This window comes from Pseudophryne corroboree, chromosome 5 (assembly GCF_028390025.1).
Source record: "Pseudophryne corroboree isolate aPseCor3 chromosome 5, aPseCor3.hap2, whole genome shotgun sequence".
Lineage (NCBI taxonomy): Eukaryota > Metazoa > Chordata > Amphibia > Anura > Myobatrachidae > Pseudophryne > Pseudophryne corroboree.
In genome coordinates this window covers 775,951,514-775,975,476 of record NC_086448.1, presented here as the reverse complement: position 1 = coordinate 775,975,476, position 23,963 = coordinate 775,951,514, and the positions used below count along the sequence as shown (strand labels likewise).

The window sequence follows — 23,963 nt, the reverse complement described above, 5'->3', positions numbered from 1 at the left end:
ACTTGTGCCCCCCTCCCCCGTTTTGCACCCTGTTACTTGCACAGCAGTGTGGAGGTCAGGGCTAGCGTCTCTGCAGCTTCTGTAAAGAGAAAATGGCGCTGGTTAGAGCTGTGTGGGCTAAGCCCCGCCCACTACATGGCGCGCTTCAGTCCCGCTTAAATTTATATTTATACTGGCGGGGGTCCCTTAACTAGTGCCTAGGCACTGTTTTTACTTATGCCAGTGCTGTTTGAGGTTTTCATGCTGCCCAGGGCGCCCCCCCTGCGCCCTGCACCCTGCAGTGCCGTGTTATGTGTGGGAGTATGGTGCGCAGCGCGGCCGCTACGCGGTACCTCAAATGCGTCTTCTGCCATCACTGAAGTCTTCTGATCTTCTCATACTCACCCGGCTTCCGTCTTCTGGCTCTGTGAGGGGGGAGATGGCGCGGCTCCGGGAACAAGCAGCTAGGCGGACCAAGTGATCGAACCCTCTGAAGCTAATGGTGTCCAGTAGCCTAAGAAGCAGAGCCTTTGAACTCAGAGAAGTAGGTCTGCTTCTCTCCCCTCAGTCCCACGATGCAGGGAGCCTGTTGCCAGCAGGTCTCCCGGAAAATAATAAACCTAACAAAAGTCTTTTTCCGAGAAACTCAGGAGAGCTCCTCAGTGTGTGACCAGTCTCTCTGGGCACAGAATCCAACTGAAGTCTGGGGGAGGGGCATAGAGGGAGGAGCCAGTTCACACCCATTCAAAGTTTTATAGTGTGCCCATGTCACCTGCGGATCCCGTCTATACCCCATGGTTCTTGAAGCATCCCCAGCATCCTCTTTGACGTATGAGAAATATAATTAATTCTGTTTTGTAAATATTGTTTGAAGTGGTGAGATGACATCCAAGAGGAAACTGCAGAAAGGCATTCAGTGACATGGACCAATACAGATGGTGACAAATCTGGGGAGGATAGGTAGATTTAAGTATCATCCATATATAGATGATACTGAAATCCAAAAAAGCTGATTAGTTTGCCAAGAGATGAGGTATAGATTGAGAAAATCAGAGGACCTAAGACTGAGCCTTGCGGTACTCCAACTGATAGACGTAGAAAAGAGGAGGTGGATTTAGAGAAGCGGACTCTGAAAGAGCGATTAGATACAGTAAGTAGGATGAGAACCAAGAAAGAGCTGTGTCCTGAAGACCTAGGGATTGCAGTGTTTTTATGAGAAGAGAATGGTCAACAGTGTCATAATCAGCAGAGAGATCTAGAAGAATAAGTAATGAGTAGTGGCCTTTGGACTTGGCAGTGACCAAAACATTAACTACTTTAGTCACTGCTGTTTCTGTGGAATTTTGGGAACAAAAACCTAATGGTAGTGGGTCCAATAAGTTGTGTGAGTTAAGAAAGTCTTTGAGACGAGTGTAGGCAAGTCTCTCAAGTAGAGGGGCATGGGAGCTGAGAGATGGGATGGTAGTTTGAGAGAGAGTTTGGGTCACATTTTTTTTTCAGAATGGGAGTAATGCCTACATGCTTGAATGGTGAAGGAAAGATACCAGTAGAGAGAAAGAGAGATTACAGATGTTAGTTAAGGTTGGGATGTGCACAGGAGACAGAAGGTATAGAATCAAGAGGAGAGTTAGTACAGTAGCAGGATGAGAAGAGTGTTGATACTTCATCTTCATTTTTTGGGATCAAATGAGGAAAAAGTGCCAGAGGGTTCTGGTAGGGAATTGAGCAGCTCACTGACTGAGGAAGAGCATACCATTTCATCTAAGATCTTATCAATCTTGTCCTTGAAGTACGAAGCAAGATCTTGCATATTGATAGCGGCTGGTGGATTGTATGAGGGAGGATTGAGAAGTGATTTAAATGTATTAAAAAGTTGCTTGGGGATAGAGGCCTGAGCAGAGATGAGAGTTTGGAAATATATTTGTTTGGCAGTGTCCACGGCATTACAATACAATAGGAGTGGTATATAGTCTTATATGTGAGGAAGTTGCTTAGTGTACGAGATTTACTCCATTGACGTTCAACTTTACCTGAGAGTTTTTGTAGTTGTTTTGTTAATTTAGAGTACCACGTATGACATCTAGGCCTATGTGGAGTGTGATGTGTAGCTGAAGCCACTTCATCAAGGGCTATTTCTAGTCTGGTTCAAGTGTGATACAGTCGTCTCAGGAGAAGTGAATGCAGAAATAGGCAAGAGCAGTTGTTGCAGAGAGCTGGAAAGTTCTTGAAAATGAATTGTGTTAATATTTCTGCGGGTTTGAGGAGGATTGCCGGACATCAATAGCGTTATTGAAATCACCCATGATGATGGTGGAGATGTCAGAGGACAGAAAGTGAGGGAGCTAGGCAGAAAAATCTTCCAGAACTTGTTTGGGTTGCCCAGGTGGGCGATAGATAGCTGCAACAGACAGAGAGAAAGCAGTGCAAATCCTAATAGAATTTACTTCAAATTATGTGAATGTGAGTAATGGAACCATTGGTAGAACTGTGTATGATTGGGATAGTAATAATCCAACCCCACTTCCTTTACAGTTACCAGGCCTGGAGGTGTGTGTAAATGGGAGACCACTGTGTAACAATTGGAGACCACCGTGTGACAGTGTTGCAGGGGAGGCTATGTCAGATTGTGTGAGCCATGTTTCTGTTATAGCCAGCAGGTTGAAGTTGTTAGATATGAAGAGGTAATGGATGGATGTTAATTTGTTACAAACAGCGAAGGCTCATTTTAGTTATTTGAGGGTGATGGAAGACATATGATGTTTATGAAGTGAGCTGGATTTCTATATTTCTGCAAGTCAGGTGAATGTGAGTGGGGCAAGTGGTGAAATGTCACCAGCTAATAGAAGCAAGAGCGAGAGAAAAATACAGCTGCAGGATGTTTGTAAAAAAAAATGATGGTGAAAGGTTGTGGGTGTTATTGTCAAAGTACAAAGATAAGTAAAAAGCTCATGAGTGTTAATAAGAGGGGTTAGCAGGCTACCAGTGAGGTAAATGTGTTGGGGGTCATTCATGTGCGCATCGGCGCATCTACATACAGCGCTACTACTGTTGCTTCCAAGGAAGCAGCAGCACTGGTGTATTTATAATGGGTACAGTGAGTGCGGTGCACATGGGCCCCCGGGATCCAGGGGAGCCCACACCGCACACCCTGCACCCATTATTTGTAATACTTACCCTCCGGAGTCCCGCATCGACAACAGTGATAGCTAAACCAACCGCACCTGAATGACCCCCTATATGTAAAACTAATGACAACATTGCTCCTCACAGTGAATGGTGAAGGAGGAGCTCAATGGTCTTGTCTGCATGTACTGCTCTCTCATCCACATGAAACTCATTGACAGTGCTCCTCGAAGTGACAGAGATAGAAACCACTTTATGACAATGGGGGTAATTCTGAGTTGATCGCAGCAGGAACTTTGTTAGCAGTTGGGCAAAACCATGTGCACTGCAGGTGGGGACAGATATAACATGTGCAGAGAGAGTTAGATTTGGGTGGGTTATTTTTATTTTGTTTCTGTGCAGGGTAAATACTGGCTGCTTTATCTTTACACTGCAATTTAGATTGCAGATTGAACTCACCACACCCAAATCTAACTCTCTCTGCACATGTTACATCTGCCCCCCCTGCAGTGCACATGGGTGGTCATTCCGAGTTGTTCGCTCGTTGCCGATTTTCGCAACGGAGCGATTAAGGCAAAAATGCGCATGCGCATGGTTCGCAGTGCGCATGCGGTTAGTATTTTAACACAAAACTTAGTAGATTTACTCACGCCCGAACGAAGATTTTTCCTCGTTGAAGTGATCGTAGTGTGATTGACAGGAAGTGGGTGTTTCTGGGCGGAAACTGGACGTTTTCTGGGAGTGTGCGGAAAAAAGCAGGCGTGCCAGGAAAAAACGCGGGAGTGTCTGGAAAAACGGGGGAGTGGCTGGCCGGACGCTGGGCGTGTGTGTGACGTCAAACCAGGAACGATACGGCCTGAGCTGATCGCAATCTGTGAGTAGGTCTGGAGCTACTCAGAAACTGCTAAGAAATTTCTTTTCGCTATTCTGCGAATCTTTCGTTCGCAATTCTGCTAAGCTAAGATACACTCCCAGAGGGCGGCGGCTTAGCGTGTGCAATGCTGCTAAAAGCAGCTAGCGAGCGAACAACTCGGAATCACCCGCATGGTTTTGCCCAACTGCTAACAAAGTTCCTGCTGCGATCAACTCAGAATTACCCCCATTGTACAGTAAGTGCATATAACATTATTCCAGGGAAAGGATCCCATGCCTGTATATGAGTGTACAGTGGTATATATTTCCTTGATGACGCTAAAATAACAATTTCCACGAAAGCTTCTAAGGGATTACACAAACATATTTTGCATCTACTTTTCATGATTACGGACAATTGAAGCAAATAAAACCATATTATATAATAAGATTTACCTTGAGATTGTTCATATAACAATGCTAAAGAGAGAGCATTATATGACTGCGATCAGATTCTGTGCAACATCTGGAGAAACAAGCATGTATGTCACTAAAGTAATTAGTAGCTCAGCTTCTATGGAATAACACAGAAAGCTGCTTCCATTACTTTTATTACGGGGGCAGAGAGCTGCGAGGCATATGGTGCATGCACAGTTTATAAATCAATGGCTCGCCCTGAAATCAGATCTATAGAACACAGGAAACATCGAAGCAGCTACACCTCATAGGTGTAATGTCACGGGGCAGTTACGTTTCTTCATTTTCTGTTACACAAACCAGAATATAATACACAAGAAAATGCAATATACTGCAGCATAATAACACTTTAATAAAAGTATTTATAGATAAGGGGACTAACATTAAATGCAGCAGTGAAAGGAAAAAATACTAAGAGCCATCCAACACATTTGTGAACCAGAGTCATAGGTGTTTCTATAATGGGTGCACAGGGGGGCCTACACCGTACACACTGCACCCGTAGAATATACTTACCCCTCTGGAGTCCCGTGGGCACAGATCACTCGGGAAATGGCCACGGCGGCCATTTCCGAGTGATTTGCGCATACGCACTGGAGGTGTCCCCGGGAACAAGGCGCGGGCGCCATGTTCCCGTAAACCTGCGCATTATGCCAGAGTCTACTGCTGCAGGAGAGGAGGGGGCACGCGACGGAGGCTGCACATGAGTCCCATCCTCTCTTAAAACGCCCCTGACCAGAATGTATGATGTTGGTAGAGACTTAGGGGTAGATGGGCACTGGAGATGTCCCCGGGAACAAGGCGCAGGCGCCATGTTCCTGGAGACCTGCGCATGAGTGGTAGACTCTGGCATTATGCCAAACTCTACTTGCTGCCAGAGAGGAGGTGGGCCCACGACAGAGGCTGCACGCGGGTCCCCTCCTCTGTTAAAACGCTCCTGTGTGAATATTATAGCATAACATGAAGCATACCTGGCAACATTTATTATTCCCCCTCCGGGAGACATCTCAGATTGGAGCTGGAGATGGGCACTCTGAGGGATGGGCAAATTGCAGAACTGCCCTGCACACTATGATGCAGAGCCCTTATTCTCTTACATGGAGAAAACCAGACTGCAGTAAAGTCATCTTTGTTCTAGGTCACTTAGCGCTAAATTATAATTATTGTTACCAGGGCTGAACTGCCCATCTGGAACTTCTGTCAAATGCCAGAAGAGCCGATGGGCTTGTGGGCCAATCCTGTCAGACAGAGAGCCGGGAAGGCCAAATGCAGCGCAACCTCCGGCTCTCTGCTGTGGCCGCTCCCCCGCCTCCCCTCCCGTCTCCATAGAAATGGAGGCAAGCTGCGAGTCCACGCCCCCATGACTGCAGGGGAGGCAGATTTAACATGTGCAGAGAGAGTTAGATTTGGGTGGGTTATTTTGTTTCTCTGCAGGGTAAATACTGGCTGCTTTATTTTTACACTGCAAATTAGATTGCAGATTGAACACACCACACCCAAATCTAACTCTCTCTGCACATGTTAAATCTGCCTCCCCTGCAGTGCACATGGTTTTGCCCAATTGCTAAAAAAATTCTTGCTGCGATCAACTTGGAATTACCCCCCATGGTTTTGTCCATTAGCTAACAAATTTGCTGCTGCGATCAGATCTGAATTAGGCCCATAGGGGGTAATTCCAAGTTGATCGCAGCAGGAAATTTTTTAGCAGTTGGGCAAAACCATGTGCACTGCAGGGGGTTAGATATAACATTTGCAGAGAGTTAGATTTGGGTGGGTTATTTTGTTTCTGTGCAGGGTAAATACTGGCTGCTTTATTTTATACTGCAAATTAGATTGCAGATTGAACTCACCACACCCAAATCTAACTCTCTCTGCACATGTTATATCTACCCCTCCTGCAGTGCACATGGTTTTGCCCAATTGCTAACAAACTTGCTGCTGCGATCAACTCAGAATTACCCCCATAATAGTTCTGATGCACAAATGCTATGTTACAGATCCTACTTAGCGTTATATTATTAAAAGATGCAGAAAGAATATTGATTTTTATTTTAAGCAAATTTGTTGTTGAAAACGTTCTCAATCCTGAGAAAATGAACTACTAGAGATAGAAATATTGGATTCATTTATACGCCTTGAAAAATGAATAGCAATATTCAGATTTAATTACAATATTTCGAATTCATTAGCACGTGCATTTATTATTAAGCTGATTATTAACTGTGGTTGCCTTCGATGTAATCTACAGCAAACAGCTGATTATTGTCAGATCTCGGAATTGCAATCACTCAGAGAGAGGTACACTCTGCAAGGAAATCTGTCTGGAGTCTTCTAGAACTTAGGGGGACATGTACTAAGCAGTGATAAAAGCATACTTGCCTACTCTCCCGGAAGCTGCGGGAGGCTCACGTTTTTAGGGTAGCCACCCGCACCCCCGGAAGAGTAGGCAGGTCTCCTACATCCTGCTCGCACCCTAGTGATGCGGCAGGATGAAGAGATAAACTCCAGTATATGCGAGTCCGTGGGGTGGGGAAGTGGTTAAAATGATGCAAATCGTGTCATTTTAGCCCCACCCCCTTCCTGCAGACCCGCGATTTGCGGCGTTTCCAGATGTGGGGTGGGGCTTAATGATGTCATACTTCATGGAATAAAATGCTAAGCAGTAGAAATTGTATAAACATCCTAGTGATATTTGGTGGACCCCTTTTATTCAAGTAAACCTTAGTTACCTTTTTATACCAGTAAATAAAGACACGGAGACATGATTTTGGCAGAAAAATTGCTAGCTATTTATTTGACCCTAACCATAGCAAAACCTGTAATTGGAAAAAATTTGTTAAGATGCCGAATCAGCCGGCATAATGGTGGCAGAAAAAAGAACGGCTCTATTAAACTATTGGTAAACTTAAAATGGTAAACTGACCGAAACCGTCCAGCACACTATCAAAACCGGTAATAGGTGTCAACACAACCCCCACAGTGACTTCCCACCGCTCCTGGGTGCCCTGCCGCTGCCTCCCGGATGGGTGGTCGAGCGGCCATTAAGTCGATGGAGGTGAGTGCACCTAAACCACATAACACTGAAACTTACTACCTATAAAAAACCATACAACTACAAACTGCCGTTCTTTTCCGCCTATAAATAGCCAACGAATGAAACCAGCCAAGCAATTAAACGCCAATGCACTCCGCGTCAAAACACAAACAACCTCTACCCTTAGGGCGGGAGGGCGGGAAGGAAATTCACTTGCAAAGAGACCCAAAATGGCCACTCCAGCCTATATATACCCTAACCCTCCCCCCTTTTCCTAAGGCTGTACTACCTAACAGCTAGGTCCACCCCTCACAGAATGTTTAACTCATTCCTCTCCTATGTAGTCAATTCTCTCTCCTAAACATCCTAGTGATATTTGGTGGACCCCTTTTATTCAAGTAAACCTTAGTTACCTTTTTATACCAGTAAATAAAGACACGGAGACATGATTTTGGCAGAAAAATTGCTAGCTATTTATTTGACCCTAACCATAGCAAAACCTGTAATTGGAAAAAATTTGTTAAGATGCCGAATCAGCCGGCATAATGGTGGCAGAAAAAAGAACGGCTCTATTAAACTATTGGTAAACTTAAAATGGTAAACTGACCGAAACCGTCCAGCACCCTATCAAAACCGTTAATAGGTGTCAACACAACCCCCACAGTGACTTCCCACCGCTCCTGGGTGCCCTGCCGCTGCCTCCCGGATGGGTGGTCGAGCGGCCATTAAGTCGATGGAGGTGAGTGCACCTAAACCACATAACACTGAAACTTACTACCTATAAAAAACCATACAACTACAAACTGCCGTTCTTTTCCGCCAAAAGCGAAGGACTCCATCCCAGAGTCCTCGCCCGCCACCATAACCTACCCTAACTCCTGCAACACTAGGAACAGATCCTCCAGGAAAAACATCATCCCCTCATTGGATAGATGCACACCATCAGGCCGAAAAAGGTGTTTGTCTCGGAACCGAATCCTAGGGTGGCGAACCACTTTACCTCCGTGGGCCAAGACCCACTTCGCCACCGCCCCATTCACCTTTATCCTGGCCTCATCTATTACGCGTCCGTCCTTCACACCTCGCCAACTCAACCTTGGCACCATCAGGGAAAATACCAATATACACTCGGTCCATGCTGCGGCCACCCTTGCCAGATCTTGTATCATGGCCCACCGTAGCTCCAAGGAAGTCCCCTTCCCTAGGTCGTTGCCACCTAAGTGGACAACCAAAACCTTGGGAACTCCATGCTTCCTGGCCTGACTGACTAGTCTACTCAATAGATCTTTCCACATCATTCCTCGCCAACCAAGCCATCTGATTCCCTGACCTCCAGGAAACCTCTGAGCAGTATCAGAGGCCAAAAACCTTGCTGCCCAAAAGACATACGAGTGGCCGACCACCCAAATGGACAAGCCATCGGCGAAACAACCTGAATGGAAGGAAAAAGGGGTAAAATGCGTTACTATAATTCTACGCCATAAATGTAATTTTGTTAACCTGAAGGATCTGCCAAAAAGAAAAATTTTTTATTCCTAATGTCGCAGCAGACACGGCCTGGCCGATCTCCCGAGCTTCTAACCAATTTGAAGTAAAAGCGTTAAGACATTAAGGGAAAGGCAAAAGAAACAAAACGAAATTAAACAGAGGGGGGGGGGGGGGGAGGGGGTATAAAAAAGAGGGTAAAACATGAAATAACTCAGCTGGAGGTGAAAGCATAAAAACCTGCTGAGGGACTTCGATTAGAACAGATCAGCCGAATTAATGATTAGAATTCAGTCCGTCAAGTCAGGCAAAAATCGCAAAATAACTCCAGACCCCCGCTGCCGGCTCACACCCGCAGCGGCAAGTGGCTAATCCCTGAGTAGGATCACACACGGGTAAACAAACCAACGTACAGTGAACATAACATATGCATAAACACAAAGCAAACATGATCTTACTTTAACTTTATGAAGGCCAGCTACGCTTAAGCAAAACATCTCAGGCGACGGGGCGAATGTACCGCTTATAACAGGACGACTTCCATCGTCCCACCGCCTGGATCTGGGCTCCCGAAAAACCCGCGGCCGCTGCCGCCGTAGCAGCCCCAATGCGGAAGGAGTGTGTACCGAAGTGGGAGGGGGAAAGGCCCAAGCTCGTCAGACAGCGACCCATCATCCACCGAAATTGGAACTTCGTTACTGGCAGCCCGTCATAGTGCAGCAACCACGACCCCCGACAGTCGGGCCTCACTGCCTCATATTGTACTGCCAACCGTACTGGGCATATGCTCTCCTCAAGTGCCGGAACCAGGGTGACCCATCGGCCCTTCCCCACCTGGTCCGTCTTAGAGCGTCGCAATCTGCACAGCAAGGACCTCCCACTTACCACTACGTCCTCTACCAGCATGCGCGAATCAGTTTGCTTAGAAGGCGCTACCAACTCCGATATCCTAAAGGCGCCGTGGTAAGCCATAGAGAACGCCAATCTAAAAAGCAGCGATTCGAACATAGATGATGCGATGGCTCCAACCGACCCAATGATGCCTGGCAGCAACCCCGCATCAATGGGCCGCCTTCTGTCAGGCGGCGTAGGTGCTACGCGCGCCCATCCTTTCATAGCCTTAAGCAGAATCCCACTTTTTGTCAAATCGGGAACCCCTTTAATTCTGCAGAAGAACGCAATGCCAGCCAAGTACCGGGACACCACCGCTCTAGACCTACCTGAAACATAAAGCTGCCAAATAAAAGAAAGCATCATCCGATGCCCGCTCTTACCTCGTTGCTTCCGTCCTCTAGCAAATTCTTCCCATTCGCTCCAGGCCTGCTTGTAAGCCTTAAGCGTGGATGGCGCGACCGAACGCAGTGCTAGACCTTCCAGTCCGGCTTGATGACCTGCCAGACATAACCGGGACAATGAAAACCTCGTTCCTGGGCCTCGGGAGCCAACCAGTAAAACCTCTCCCATTGTCCTCGCGATAGTGCGTCAGCGACCCCATTTTCTAGACCCGGTACGTGTTGTGCCCGAAACCACACATTCCTGCGCAGGCAAGTAAGCAGCAACTGCCCTAGCACCCGCAGCACTACCAGCGATTTTGCCCTCTGGTTGTTAATCGCGTGCACCACGCCCAGATTGTCGCATCTGAACAGGATGCTGCGATGCGCTAACCGCTCGCCCCAGATTTCCAGCGCAACCATGATGGGAAAGAGTTCCAGGAGCAGAAGGTCCTTAGTGAAACCCGCCTGGTGCCAGTCTGCTGGCCACGATGCCGCGCACCAAGATCCCTCAAGATAGCAACCAAAACCGGAGGCTCCTGCCGCGTCGGTGAAAAGCTGCAATCTGGCGCTGTCGACCGTTGGTGCCTGCCATATGCGCACACCGTTGAAATCCTCCAGGAACGAGGCCCATACTGCCAGATCCCTTTTTAACTCCGCGGACAAGCGTACAAAGTGGTGCGGCCTGGCACACCCCGCAGTCGCTCTTTCAAGCTTCCGGCAAAAAACCCTGCCCATCGGGATGACCCGACAAGCAAAGTTAAACATGCCCAGCAAGGATTGCGCCTGCCGCAGCTTAACCTTACGCGAACCCATGAATTGGCCAATGGCTTCGCGAAGCTTAGCCACTTTGTCCAAAGGAAGGCGACACTCGCCTGACACCGTGTCGATCTCGATTCCCAGAAATGACAGGCAAGAGATCGGTCCCTCCGTTTTGTCCTCGGCCACTGGCACTCCGAAATGACAAAACAATGCTCGTATACTGAAAAGCAGGTTGCCGCACCGCGGCGAACCCGCCGGCCCCGTACAAAGGAAATCATCGAGGTAGTGGGCAACCCCGTGCCCACCCGACGAAGACTCCACGCACCAATGCAGGAAGGTGCTAAAACGTTCAAAATACGAGCATGAAACGGAACACCCCATCGGCAAACATTTGTCATTGAAATATTCCGACCCAATCCGGAAACCCATAAAACGGAATGAGTCCGGATGGAGTGGTAGCAACCTAAAAGCGGATTCGACGTCAATCTTTGCCATGAGGGCCCCAGCGCCGTAGCTGCGGACCAAATTAAGCGCCTCGTCAAACGACTGGTACACTACCGAGCAATGACCTGGAGGTATAGCGTCGTTGACCGAGGACCCCGCTGGGTAGGAAAGGTGTTGGATCAGTCGGAAGGACCCGGGTGTTTTCTTGGGTACCACCCCCACCGGGGAGATGACGAGATCCGCCACTGGGGGTGTTGCAAATGGCCCCTCCATCCTGCCCAGCCTGACCTCCTTATCGACTTTTTCCCGCAACACGAAATGCAAGGCCCGAGCAGACTGGAGGTTCCTCCGCGCCCGAACTGTAACATCGCTCGCAACAGGCAAGCGGAAACCAAAACTAAAACCTTCGTATAAAAACCTGGCATCCTCCTTATTCGGATACCCATCCAACCATTTACGCATAGCCTTTAACCTAATTGGCGTTGGCGCCCTGTGTAGCGCCCCCGCCGGGTGTCCCTCTCGAGTAGGATTGCTTAGAACGGGGACCCTGCCGAGTATTCTTGAAGCAGGAGGAGGCAGGGTGGGAACCCCCGCAATGGAGGCAAGCGTGACGGAACCGACACTGCTTGCCGTAGGAACATGCAGCGTTGTTAAACGCGAAACATAATCCTTTCGTTGCGGGCTGTTTCCCAGCCCGGACGGCCGACCTACCTGTCTTGGCCGACCCGCCGTCCGCGCCGGGCGCATGGGCGGACGGCCCAGCACGGTGTCCGTCCGCCCCTGCGCTCCGGGGCTCCTTGGCCTGCTGCGAGGCCCTGGTGACCTTAAGCCATACCTCCACGTCCTTGAAACCGAAGTCCATAACGTACAACCCGTCCTGCTTCTCCCGGAATTCCTCATCATACCTACGCCATTCGTTACCCGCTGACGTGCGTTGCATATCGTGCACAAGATGTAGGTACCGGATGACATTCATATGTTCCTCTGGCCTGTCCTCAAGGTAACAAGCCGCGAAAACCCAAAAACCCGCCAGCCAGTTATCAAACGTGCGGAACGCCTCGGCCCCTATTCCTTTCTTAGCGGTTGCTGCCCTAAACTCTCTTTTAGCGTCTTTAGTCAAGACGAAGACATCTACGTAGTCCCCCCTGCGAATCCTCTTGCTGCAGCTATCCCTAAGCCCCCGCATGACAGCGGTATACTCGCAGCGGACCACGCCTGGCAGGTCGCGTCGCTTCCTGGCCCTGCGAGATTCTTTGCTACGCCTCTCCTGTTGGCCAGCTGCCTTCCTGGCGTATTTGGTTGCCCTTTTCTTCGCCTTTGTCGTGCTACTGACGTCGGACGCTGCCGAAGAAAGGGAGGAGGAGGAAGAAGAGGAAGAAGAGGAGGAAAGGGAAGAGCTGCGCGAACCCGAGGGCGTACGTGCAAACGACTCCGACTGTACCGCCTCACCTGAAGCCGTAGATTGGTCAGATTCAGATTCCTCAGGTGCGACGTACGTAACGTCCTCATCTTCCGATTCCGGTACCCCTGTATCTGCGTGAACATCTGTGGGCAGAAGAGGGAGAGAGGACCCGGACACAAACAGTGGCGTGCGCCTAGCCCGTCCCGGCGCAGGCGTGCCAGATGACTGCACACTCTCGTCTCGCCGCGGCTGCTGATGCAGCTGTGCCGCGGCCGCACCAAGCTCCCGGCACGCACGCGCTACCCTCTGGGCGGCCGACAACGCCCCGGCGCCTGATCCGGCCGGCACCCCCCCGGACCCGCCCTCGAGCTCCGGGGCCACGGCGAGCGGACCCAATGCCGCCACCACCGTGGCGAGGGCCGACGCAAACGCGCCTTGCGGTTCAGCGTGACCCCGTGACGTAGAGACGTCGCCCGATGGCTGCCGTATGGGAGGCACGCGGCGAGTAGACCCGCCGCTGGGCATGGGCAGCCAGGACCCATCCGTACCGCGGCCAGGTCGGCCCTGGGGGGAGGGGTCCGCCATGGTAGGATACCTCACCCCGGATATACACCCCTCCATACGACCTGCCCCGGCCTGCCCCGGCCCCCTGGGAGTGATGGCTGGCCCTCGCTCTGCCCCTTCCCTGAGGCCAACCTGCCGCCGGACGGAGCCAGCTCGCCCAGCCTGGTTGGCCCCGCTCCTTGTAACACTATGTGCCCGCGATGCTGTGCCCTCAGCACCGCTGGGCTCATTCCCCCAGAAACCTGGTTGATCCCCGCCAGGCATCCTCCCCCCCCTCGTCCCGCCGGAAACCGGCCGCAACGAGGAGGGCTGGGGGGTACAGAGCGCTGCGGCGTCGCTGCTCGCACACGTGTGCGAGAGACGCCGCCGGAGCCGCGCGCGGGCGCGCGCCCCACCGCGCACTGCCCGGGCGCCCTCCGCTGAGGTCTCTGTTTGTGCGCCCGCCGATCCAGCGCTGGGCCCCGTGACGGGCCTGGCCTGGATCGTAAATACCTCCCTCCCGGCTCTCACCACCCGCCCGGGGCCTCTATCCGGCCCCGGCAAGCGTGAGTGTGCGGGAGTCGAAGGAGAGGGAGCCGAAAGGCGCCCGGCAAGGCGCGCCAACGTGCGCCCGCGGGCTCCCGCATTCCCTGCACCCCTGGCCAGCCCCGGAGGCGAGGGCTGTTGTTCGCCCCTCTCCGGGAGGCCAGACCTCCGAGCCGCCCCAGGCCGCCGACCGCGCCCGCCTGCAGAGGCAGACCCGACGCTGCCAACTAACACAGGGTCGCCAGAGGAGCGCGTTCTGCGCTCCGAACCCCCAGCCATCTGAGAGGCCCCAGGGGAAGTTACGGCCTCGTCAGAGCCGGACACCCTTGCCCCGGGACCAGCCTCACCGGACTGGTAACGGGCTGGGGCACCAGCGGACCGGCGTGGGCGGCTGGAGGCCATTCTACCTAGTTTATAAAACTTTTAAATTGAAATAAAGTAAGGGTGAAAATCTGCCAAGCAGCACTCACCCCAAGGAAATTCACTTGCAAAGAGACCCAAAATGGCCACTCCAGCCTATATATACCCTAACCCTCCCCCCTTTTCCTAAGGCTGTACTACCTAACAGCTAGGTCCACCCCTCACAGAATGTTTAACTCATTCCTCTCCTATGTAGTCAATTCTCTCTCCTTCAGTTGGCCCTCAGCAAGATGTGCTAAGCCCCCGGTTTTGCAGCTGTGGCCTGACAAGCCACTTGCTGTTTTTAAAAGATTTGACCTCTTCTGAGTATTCATGGCCCTTGGCATGTGCCTACACTGTGGCCCTCATTCCGAGTTGATCGCTAGCTGCTTTCGTTCGCAGCACGACGATTAGTTGAAAAAGCGGCATTTCTGCGCATGCGTATGGTGCGCACGCGCGTCGTACATTCACAAAAGCCGATGTAGTTTCACACAAGGTCTAGCGACGTTTTTCAGTCGCACTGTTGGCCGCTGAGTGATTGACAAGAATGGGGCGTTTCTGGAAGGTAACTGACCGTTTTCCGGGAGGGTGCTGAAAAACGCAGGCGTGTCAGATACAAACGCAGGCGTGCCTGGGGAAACGGTTGAGGGCTGGCCGAACGCAGGGCGTGTTTGTGACGTCAAAACAGGAACTAAATAGTCTGAAGTGATCGCAAGGTAGGAGTAGGTCTACAGCTACTCAGAAACTGCTTGATAAGATTTAGACGCCGTTCTGCGATCCTTTCGGTCGCACTTCTGTTAAGCTAAGATACACTCCCAGAGGGCGGCGGCTTAGCGTTTGCACTGCTGCTAAAAGCAGCTAGCGAGCGATCAACTCGGAATGAGGGCCTGTATGCGCCAAACCAGCACATGAACAGAAAAGGACTCTGTGATTAGAACCTTGTGAGTGGAGCTACGACCTTGGAAAACAGTTCAGAGGTAATCCGATATGCCATGTGGTCATGGTCTAATTTAGAGATGAGCGGGTTCGGTTCTCAGAGAACCGAACCATACCGAACTTCACGCTCTGAGCCCGGTTCTGAGTCCGGCTCGGGTTTTCCTCCTGACTCGGAAACCCGAATGAGGCAAAACGTCATCATCCTGCTGACGGATTCTCGCGGGATTTGGATTCAACATAAGGAGCCGCGCGTCGCCGCCATTTTCACTCCAGTCTCGGAGAGTGTAGTGAGAGGACGTGTCTTCGTCCTCAGTGTCTGTGTGGGGGCGGTAAAGTGGGGTGGTGAGTCTTGTGCTGTGTTGTGCTGCTCAGTCCAGTGTAGTCAGTGTCTTATGCTGCATCAGTCCAGCCAGTCACAGTGTTGGTGTCCTCTCCTGCTATATGTCCCCAGTGTTGCTGGCTGCTGTATAGGTCCCTTTTGCTGTGTTGTCTTGCATCAGACCAGGGGAAGTGTCTTGTGCAGCATCAGTCCAGTGACCAGTCACAGTGGTGGTGTTCTCTACTGCCATATATCCAGTGTTACTGCCGTATAATTCCTGTGATATTGCTGTATAATTCTCAGTACTGGTGTATATTTCCTGTGACGTTGCCGTATAATTCTCGGAATACTGGCGTATAATTCCTGTGATACGGCCATATAATTCCTGTGATACTGGCATATAATTCCTGTGACATTGCCGTATAATTCCTGTGATATTGCCATATAATTCTCGATATACTGGCATATAATTCCTGTGACATTGCTGTATAATTCTCGGAATACTGCCGTATAATTCCTGTGACATTGCTGTATAATTCTCGGAATACTGGCGTATAATTCCTATGATATTGCCGTATAATTCCTATGATATTGCCGTATAATTCTCGGAATACTTGCGTATAATTCCTGTGATACTGCCATATAATTCCTGTGATATTGGCGTATAATTCCTATGATATTGCCGTATAATTCCTGTGATATTGCCATATAATTCTCGGAATACTGGAGAATAATTCCTGTGATACTGCCATATAATTCCTGTGATACTGTCGTATAATTCCTGTGACAATGCCGTATAATTCCTGTGATATTGCCATATAATTCCCGGAATACTGGCGTATAATTCCGTATAAATTGCCATATAAATTCAGTGGTGCTGTCCTGTGCTGTATATTATTTACTCCAAATAAAGGGGTTATTAATATTTAATCCAAATAATTTTTACAGGGTTTGCCCTGTGATGTGTAGGGGTACACTCTCTTATGCCGTATAAGGGCACTCATTCCGAGATGAACGTAGCCGTGCTAAATTTAGCACAGCTACAATCATTCACATTGGCATACGGGGGGACGCCCAGCACAGGGCTAGTCTGGCCCGCATGTCAGTGCCGCCCCCCCCCCCCCGCAGAAGTGCAAAAGCATCGCACAGCGGCGATGCCTTTGCACTTCAAGAGTAGCTACCGACCAGTGCAGCTTTAGCGTGCTGGCCGGAAGCTACTCGTCGCTCCCCGGCCCACAGCGGCTGCGTATGACGTTATGCAGCCGCTGCGGGCTGCCCCTCGCACGGTCCGGCCACGCCTGCGTTGGTCGGACCGTGCCCACGATAACAGCGGCCAAACACTGCCGTTCCACCCCCTCCCGCCCAGCGACCGCCTCTGCCTGTCAATCAGGCAGAGGCGATCGCAGCCCTGCTACGGCCTTCGGCTGTCTGGCATGCGCCGGCGCACTACGGCGCCAGCGCAGTGAGTACCCGTTTGCTTGGCAGCAATAAAAAGCAGCGAGCGAACGGGTCAGAATGACCCCCATTGTGTTATATAACTCCAGAAAAATAATGGAGAACAAACATTTGGAGGATAAAATAGGGAAAGATCAAGAACCACTTCCTCCTAGTGTTGAAGCTGCTGCCACTAGCCATGACATAGACAATGAAATGCCATCAACGTCGTCTACCAAAGCCGATGCCCATTGTGATAGTAGAGGGAATGTAAAATCCAAAAAGCCAAAGTTCAGAAAAAAAAACAAAAACATTTTTTTTAAATGATCTGAGGAGAAACGTAAACTTGCCAATATGCCATTTACGACACGGAGTGGCAAGGAACGGCCCTGGCCTATGTTCATGACTAGTGGTTCAGCTTCACATGACGATGGATACCCTCATAACTGAGGCCTTGACATTTATGTTGGTGTTAGACGTGCGTCTGGTATCCGCCATTAGTGCAGTGTGATTTATACAATTGATGGAGGTATTGTGTCCCCATTGGTACCAAATCCCATCTAGATTCCACTTTACTAGGCAGGCGATAGTGAGATTTTGCCATTTAATTCCAGTGATTTGGACGTATAATTATTAATTACAGTGATCTTGACAATTAATTCCAGTGATTTGGACTTATAATTACATTGATTTTGCCAATTAATTCCGGTGATTTGGACGTATAATTATTAATTACAGTGATCTTGCCAATTAATTCCAGTAAATTGGACGTATATTATTTACAGTGATTTTGCCAATTAATTCCAGTGATTTGGACATATAATTATTACAGTAATCTTGCCAATTAATTCCAGTGATTTGGACTTATAATTACATTGATTTTGCCAATTAATTCCGGTGATTTGAACGTATAATTATTAATTACAGTGATCTTGCCAATTAATTCCAGTAAATTGGACGTATATTAATTACAGTGATCTTGCCAATTAATTCCAGTAAATTGGACGTATAATTATTACAGTAATCTTGCCAATTAATTCCAGTGATTTGGACATATAATTTCAGTGAGTTTGCCAATTAATTCCAGTGATTTGGACTTACAATTATTAATTCCAGTGATTTTGCCAATTAACTCCAGTGATTTGGACTTATAATTCCAGTGATCTTGCCAATTAATTCCAGTGATTTGGACGTATAATTCCAGTGATTTTGTCAATTAATTCCAGTGATTTGGACGTATAATTCCAGTGATTTGGACGTATAATTTCAGTTGGAATTGTGTCGCTTGGCTTAGTCATACAGCTACCTCATTGCACCTCTTCGACATCTTTGCATGAGGTGCTGATTGGGGCCTAGTTTTTGAAAAGTGCCATCCTGTGTGACACTGTCTTATGAGTCCAGGGGTACTGCTGTATTTGTCCTGGGGTACTGCCGTATAAGTCCACCAATTGCAGATTTTTTTTAAAGTGACTGGAGCGTGCTGGAGATGCTGTCAGTGGACCAAACAATTGCGGCCCACTCTCGACATTCAGCCACTGCGTTACACTATTAGATGGGCCAGGTGGTTGTGTCGCTTAGCTTAGTCATACAGCAACCTCGTGTACCTTTTTTTCTTCTTTGCATCATGTGCTGTTAGGGGCCTTTTTGATATCTGCTCTCCTGTCTGCCACTGCAGTGCCACGCCTAGATGGGCCAATTGTTTGTGTCGCTTGGCTTAGTCATACATCTACCTCATTGCAATTCTTTTTCTTCTTTGCATGATGTGTTGTTTGGGGCCTTTTTTTTATATTTGCCCTCCTGTCTGCCACTGCAGTGCCACGCCTAGATGGGCCAATTGTTTGTGTTGCTTGGCTTAGTCATACATCTACCTCATTGCAATTCTTTTTCTTCTTTGCATGATGTGTTGTTTGGGGCCTTTTTTTTATATTTGCCCTCCTGTCTGCCACTGCAGTGCCACGCCTAGATGGGCCAGGTGTTTGTGTCGCTTGGCTTAGTCATACAACTACCTCATTGTAATTCTTTTTCTTCTTTGCATGATGTGCTCTTTGGGGCCTTTTTTTTATATCTGCCCTCCTGTCTGACACTGCAGTGCCACTCCTAGATGGGCCAATTGTTTGTGTTGTCCACTTGTGTCGCTTAGCTTAGTCATCCAACAACCTCGGTGCAACCTTTTAGCCTAAAAACAATATTGTGAGGTGTTCAGAATAGACTGGAAATGAGTATAAATTATTGTTATTGAGGTTAATAATACAGTAGGAGCAAAATTTCCCCAAAATTCTGTGGATTTTAGCTGTTTTTATGTTTTTTTCAATAATCATCCAGATCCAAAACCAAAACACAAAAGGGTGGTTTTTTTGCAAAACCAAGCCAAAACCAAAACACGAAAGAGGAATTAGAACCAAAACCAAAACACGAAAAGTGCCAGCCGCACATCTCTAGTCTAATTACACATATTGGTGGTGCTCTCCGAAATCATAAGGTACATGAATTAAGAGCGGGTGGTCCTCTGCAAAGATGCCGTGAACCACTCACTCTTATTTCATGGAGCCTGTTACCTGCAAGCATAAAGGTAATTAGGGTTACACCTATTTTTGAGGAATTATAGTTATCTTAACTTAAAAAATATGAAACTTAAAATTTCTTCTTTTGATGTGTGAAAACTAACTAGTGATGTTGGAACCTGTAATGTCATTACCTAACATCTTCTCCTCGTTCTTCAAACACGCCCTGGGCCTTCTATTGTTTAGACAACCAACTTGTGACTTTAGAGTCCATAATGCTATTACTCCACATCCACATCCTTCCAAAATGCCCTGGCCTCCCATTGTTAGGAACCCCTCCCTTGGACCTCTTTCCCTGTGTCCTCATATAAATAATTCACCACTCCACCCCCTCCATCCTCTACAACATTTTCCACTCTGGTTTTTGACCTCTTCATTGAAACGGAACTACCCTCACCGATAAACTCATTTCTGCTAAATCCGGTGGCTATTTTTCAATACTAATCCTCTTCAACTTCAAAGTAGTTTTTGAAAGTGCTAATCACCCCCTTCTCCTACATACCATCCATTTCATTGGCTTCCATGACACAGTGCTTGTGATTTGCCTCCAACTAATTCAACTAATCCTTCCCTGTCTCTATAACTGCCAATACCAATCATCTTTTCCCATTGCCTTCACACCAAGGTTCTGTCCTTGGTCCTCTTCTCTTGTCTTACTACACATCTTCACCCAGTAAGCTTATCAGTTACTTTGGCCTTCTATATGACCTATATGCTGATGACATGCAAATGTATCTATCTTTGCCAGACCTAGGATGACCCAGCATTTCTACCACATTCAGTACATTTCTCAATCTTGCCTCTTCCACATCCTTAACTTTTCCAGGATCAGGCCCTTTCTCACCCTGGAAACTATCAAATCTCTCATTTACACCCCGTATCATCTCTCTCCAACATTTTCCTTAAAAGCCTTCCAATCTGTTGCCTTGCCCCTCTTTCATCTGACACCATTGCCCACTTGACACCCAACACCACTGCCGACCTGATTTCTCTTTCTCATTGCTCCATCTCTGTTGCCCCCTCTGATTTTCTACCTCCATCTAAATCCTCACTTCCACATAGATGCTTCTTCCCACCCATTTCTCTCAGCCATTGATTGCGGCTTCATCTCTTCCCTCGTCCCACACCATCCTTCAGCATCTCTCCTGGCTGTACCCAATCTCTGGAACGCCCTCCCTCACACAATTAGATTTTCGCCCAGCCTCCCAGCCTTTAAATGTGCCCTTAAGACTCATCTCTTCATTAAAGCCTACCATCCAACCTCCTTTTCATTCCCCAACTGTGCAACACTAAACCTTTTTGTATACACCCACATCCCCTCTTGTATGGGAGCTCCTGCAACGCCCTTTCTCTGATTGTGTCCCCTATATAATTATATAACATGATTCTCCATTATGCACGGGACAGCTACACAAATTCAAACGACATACTTCTCCAAAATACTAAGTATTTAGTGAGTCTTAAGTTATAGGGTAAGGCATTACTACTAAGCAATTAAGTTTTCATATTACAGTTTCTTAAAAGACCAGTTTAAAGGGAAAAAATAAATAAATGCGTGTGATGCACAGGACTTTATGTTCACTTTCTGGTGAATCACCCATGTATAGTCGGCTGTAACTCGGCAACGTTTCAGCGCTGTGTAGCGCTGATAAAAGCACTACACAGTGCTGAAACGTTGCCCAGTTACAGCTGACTACTGTCTTGTTTTTATGGTAAATGCTCTGAGTGACACCATTGGAGAGGTATATAGCGTGCAGCCACAGAGGCTGCATTGAGGAAGGCACCGGGCACAGTTCTTACACGGGAGTCTTTGGAGTGCTGGAGTTGGAGGTGTGTGTGTGTGTATTTATATATATATATATATTATATACTGTATATATTTATAATATACACTATATATATATATATATATATATATATATACTGTGTATATTTATAGATAGATAGATTAGTAAACTCGTCTATAGTTAATGTACTTTTTAAAATACTAATCCCCTTTGTACAATGCCACTGAACACTTGTGGCACCATATAAAAGATAATAATATAATAATGATAATACAAATTATTACTTATCCATTCAGATTCAGTATCAATGGAGAATAATAAGTATGTTCATATAGTAATCTAGTCACCTGTGTTGTGCACCATGGTTTATATGGACCTCAATGTCTACGCTTGACCAGCCCCAGTCAGGAAAATTCCCTGATTCTTCCATAGCGCATGCCATGAACTACTCCATTGATTACACCGCTGTACTTGCTTAGGGCTGTTGATTCTGTTTACCATCACTGCCTGGTAATCCAAACACCTTGGGGTATATTTACTAAGGTGCGGGTTTATAGAAGTGTAGATGTTGCCCATAGCAACCAATCAAATTCCAGCTATTATCTTCTAGAAGGTGCTAGGTAAATCATAAGTAGAATTTGATTGTTTGCTTTGGGCAACATTTCCACTTCTATAAACCCACACCGTAGTAAAATAACCTCTTGTACCTCAACTAATATAGAATGGTGCCTTGGGAGAGGCCATATCTATGTGGGTATTGAGATGAGATTCCTAAGATGTACTTTAATTTCAATTACACATCTGCTATTTGTAGCTTCACGTGATCTGCTCTGACCATTACAAAGGTCCTTTCATCCTGCTGTTAGGGGTCTATTCATGAAGCAGTGAAAAGTGTGGAGAAGTGAGCCAGTGGAGAAGTTGCCCATGGCAACCAATCAGCATTGAAGTAACATTTATAATTTGCATACTATACAGTTGTACGGAGCAGCTGGGCAACTTCTCCACTGGCTCACTTTTCCACACTTTTCACTGCTTCATGAACGGACCCCTTAATTTCTTACAGGAGCTCTGTTAGATAACATGTATATTATTCTACCTAGGTTCAATCAGCTGCAAGGAAAAGGTGGCATCGCTGGCAGGACCACCACTCCCTCCGTGTCCGAGTCGCCCGGGCAATGTCCATACCAACATCCCCCACAAGAATCAGCTTTCACAGTATCAAGCAAACGGCGGCCATCTGAGCTCAGGAACACCACGGCCTCCAGCGCTCTCGGATCTCAGATTTCCCAATTCTGGCACTTTGAGGTGACTTTACACGTCGGTGGGCATATGGCACCCTTGTACCTAGCACTCCATGGCAGGAAGATGACCAGTACATTGGGTAAATATACTGCGAACAAAGGACCTGGTCATGAGTCTACACGATACTGGACATTATATCGTAAGCACAAATGAAAGGACACCACGGTGGAAGAGCTATTCATTTGTATTTAAACCGTTGAGTGTGAATAGAGCGATTTGACCGAATGTTCCTTTTCAGAGTGTGGTTTTTGGGAAGAAGATAGTTTAGTATTGCGGATCTTCATTTGCTGTTGGTTTAAGTCTTTTCTGATGTTTGAGCAATCACCGAGGGTCAGCAAATCCTTTAATTTTTTCCAGTGTGCAGTGTATCACGGGGACGGAACAGCGGTGTACAGCGATTGGTACCAACGACAAGCAATGTTTTAGGATCAGATATTTGATTTAAAGCATTATCAAAAGCTAATTTTTTGCATCATTGTTATTCAGTCTTCTTAGGATGAACATAAAGCAGACGATAAGGCTGACAATTACACAACTGGCATCTGCAACCAGCACCAGCATACACCTGTGTTCTAGGCTTCCCTTTCACCCAGACAGACCACTGCTACAGTTTTGAAACCTCATCTCTCTATGCTGCAGTGAAGATGATAGGTGTAAATGGTTTTATCAGCCAAGAGGCAGCGGAAGATGCGATACCAGTAATTTGCAAACTATCTCTGTATTATCTGAAAAATTTTATTTAAAAATGGCAGCAGAGTTCTTTTAAACATGTGTATAATGATATACTGTTCAAATGTGCACAACATTATAGTTCTATCATTTCTTGTCTGACAATGGGAGCCGAGACTTTGCTGCATTTCGATTACGAATCCGACAGATGATTTGTGTGGGAAGTTGTCTAATGGGTAAGTCCTCATTAGGAGCTCCACGGCCCCTTCTGTCCCTGTTCCTACTGTGGCTAATAGGTGTAAATGATGGGCAAAGAGGAAGTAGACTTTTGTGAGCTGAGCCAATGGTCGGCCAATCAGTTCAATAGCAAATAGTGACATCACTGAGGCATGAGAAACCAAGTGATGCCAACAGATCATAATTAATGGTGAGGCTGCATCCTTATGGAAACTGATGCAGGCCACACCAAAAATCAGCCTCTCTTGTTAATATATAACAGGAACCAGCTGGTTTAACTGCATCTAACTCCACTGGGACAAAATATCCATTCTTGACCTTAAAAGTAGTGAGGAAAGAAAAGAACACGGGCTTGCTTGTACCTATAAGTAAAAGCGTAGTTGTGTACTCCACCAGAATGG

At 47.7% G+C, this 23,963-nt stretch overlaps 1 protein-coding gene across 2 annotated transcripts in view; it reads left to right on the top strand.

Annotated features, from left to right (window-relative positions):
* The window catches only part of CRHR2 (corticotropin releasing hormone receptor 2), a 306,717-nt gene extending 283,836 nt beyond the window's left edge, over positions 1–22,881 (top strand). For both annotated transcript variants that reach the window (XM_063924323.1, XM_063924324.1), the window contains one exon: positions 22,455–22,881. In XM_063924323.1, the coding sequence (XP_063780393.1) occupies positions 22,455–22,595 (141 nt within the window). In that variant the 3' untranslated portion in view covers positions 22,596–22,881. The remainder of the gene's footprint in view (positions 1–22,454) is intronic.
* The last annotated feature ends 1,082 nt before the right edge of the window (positions 22,882–23,963 follow it).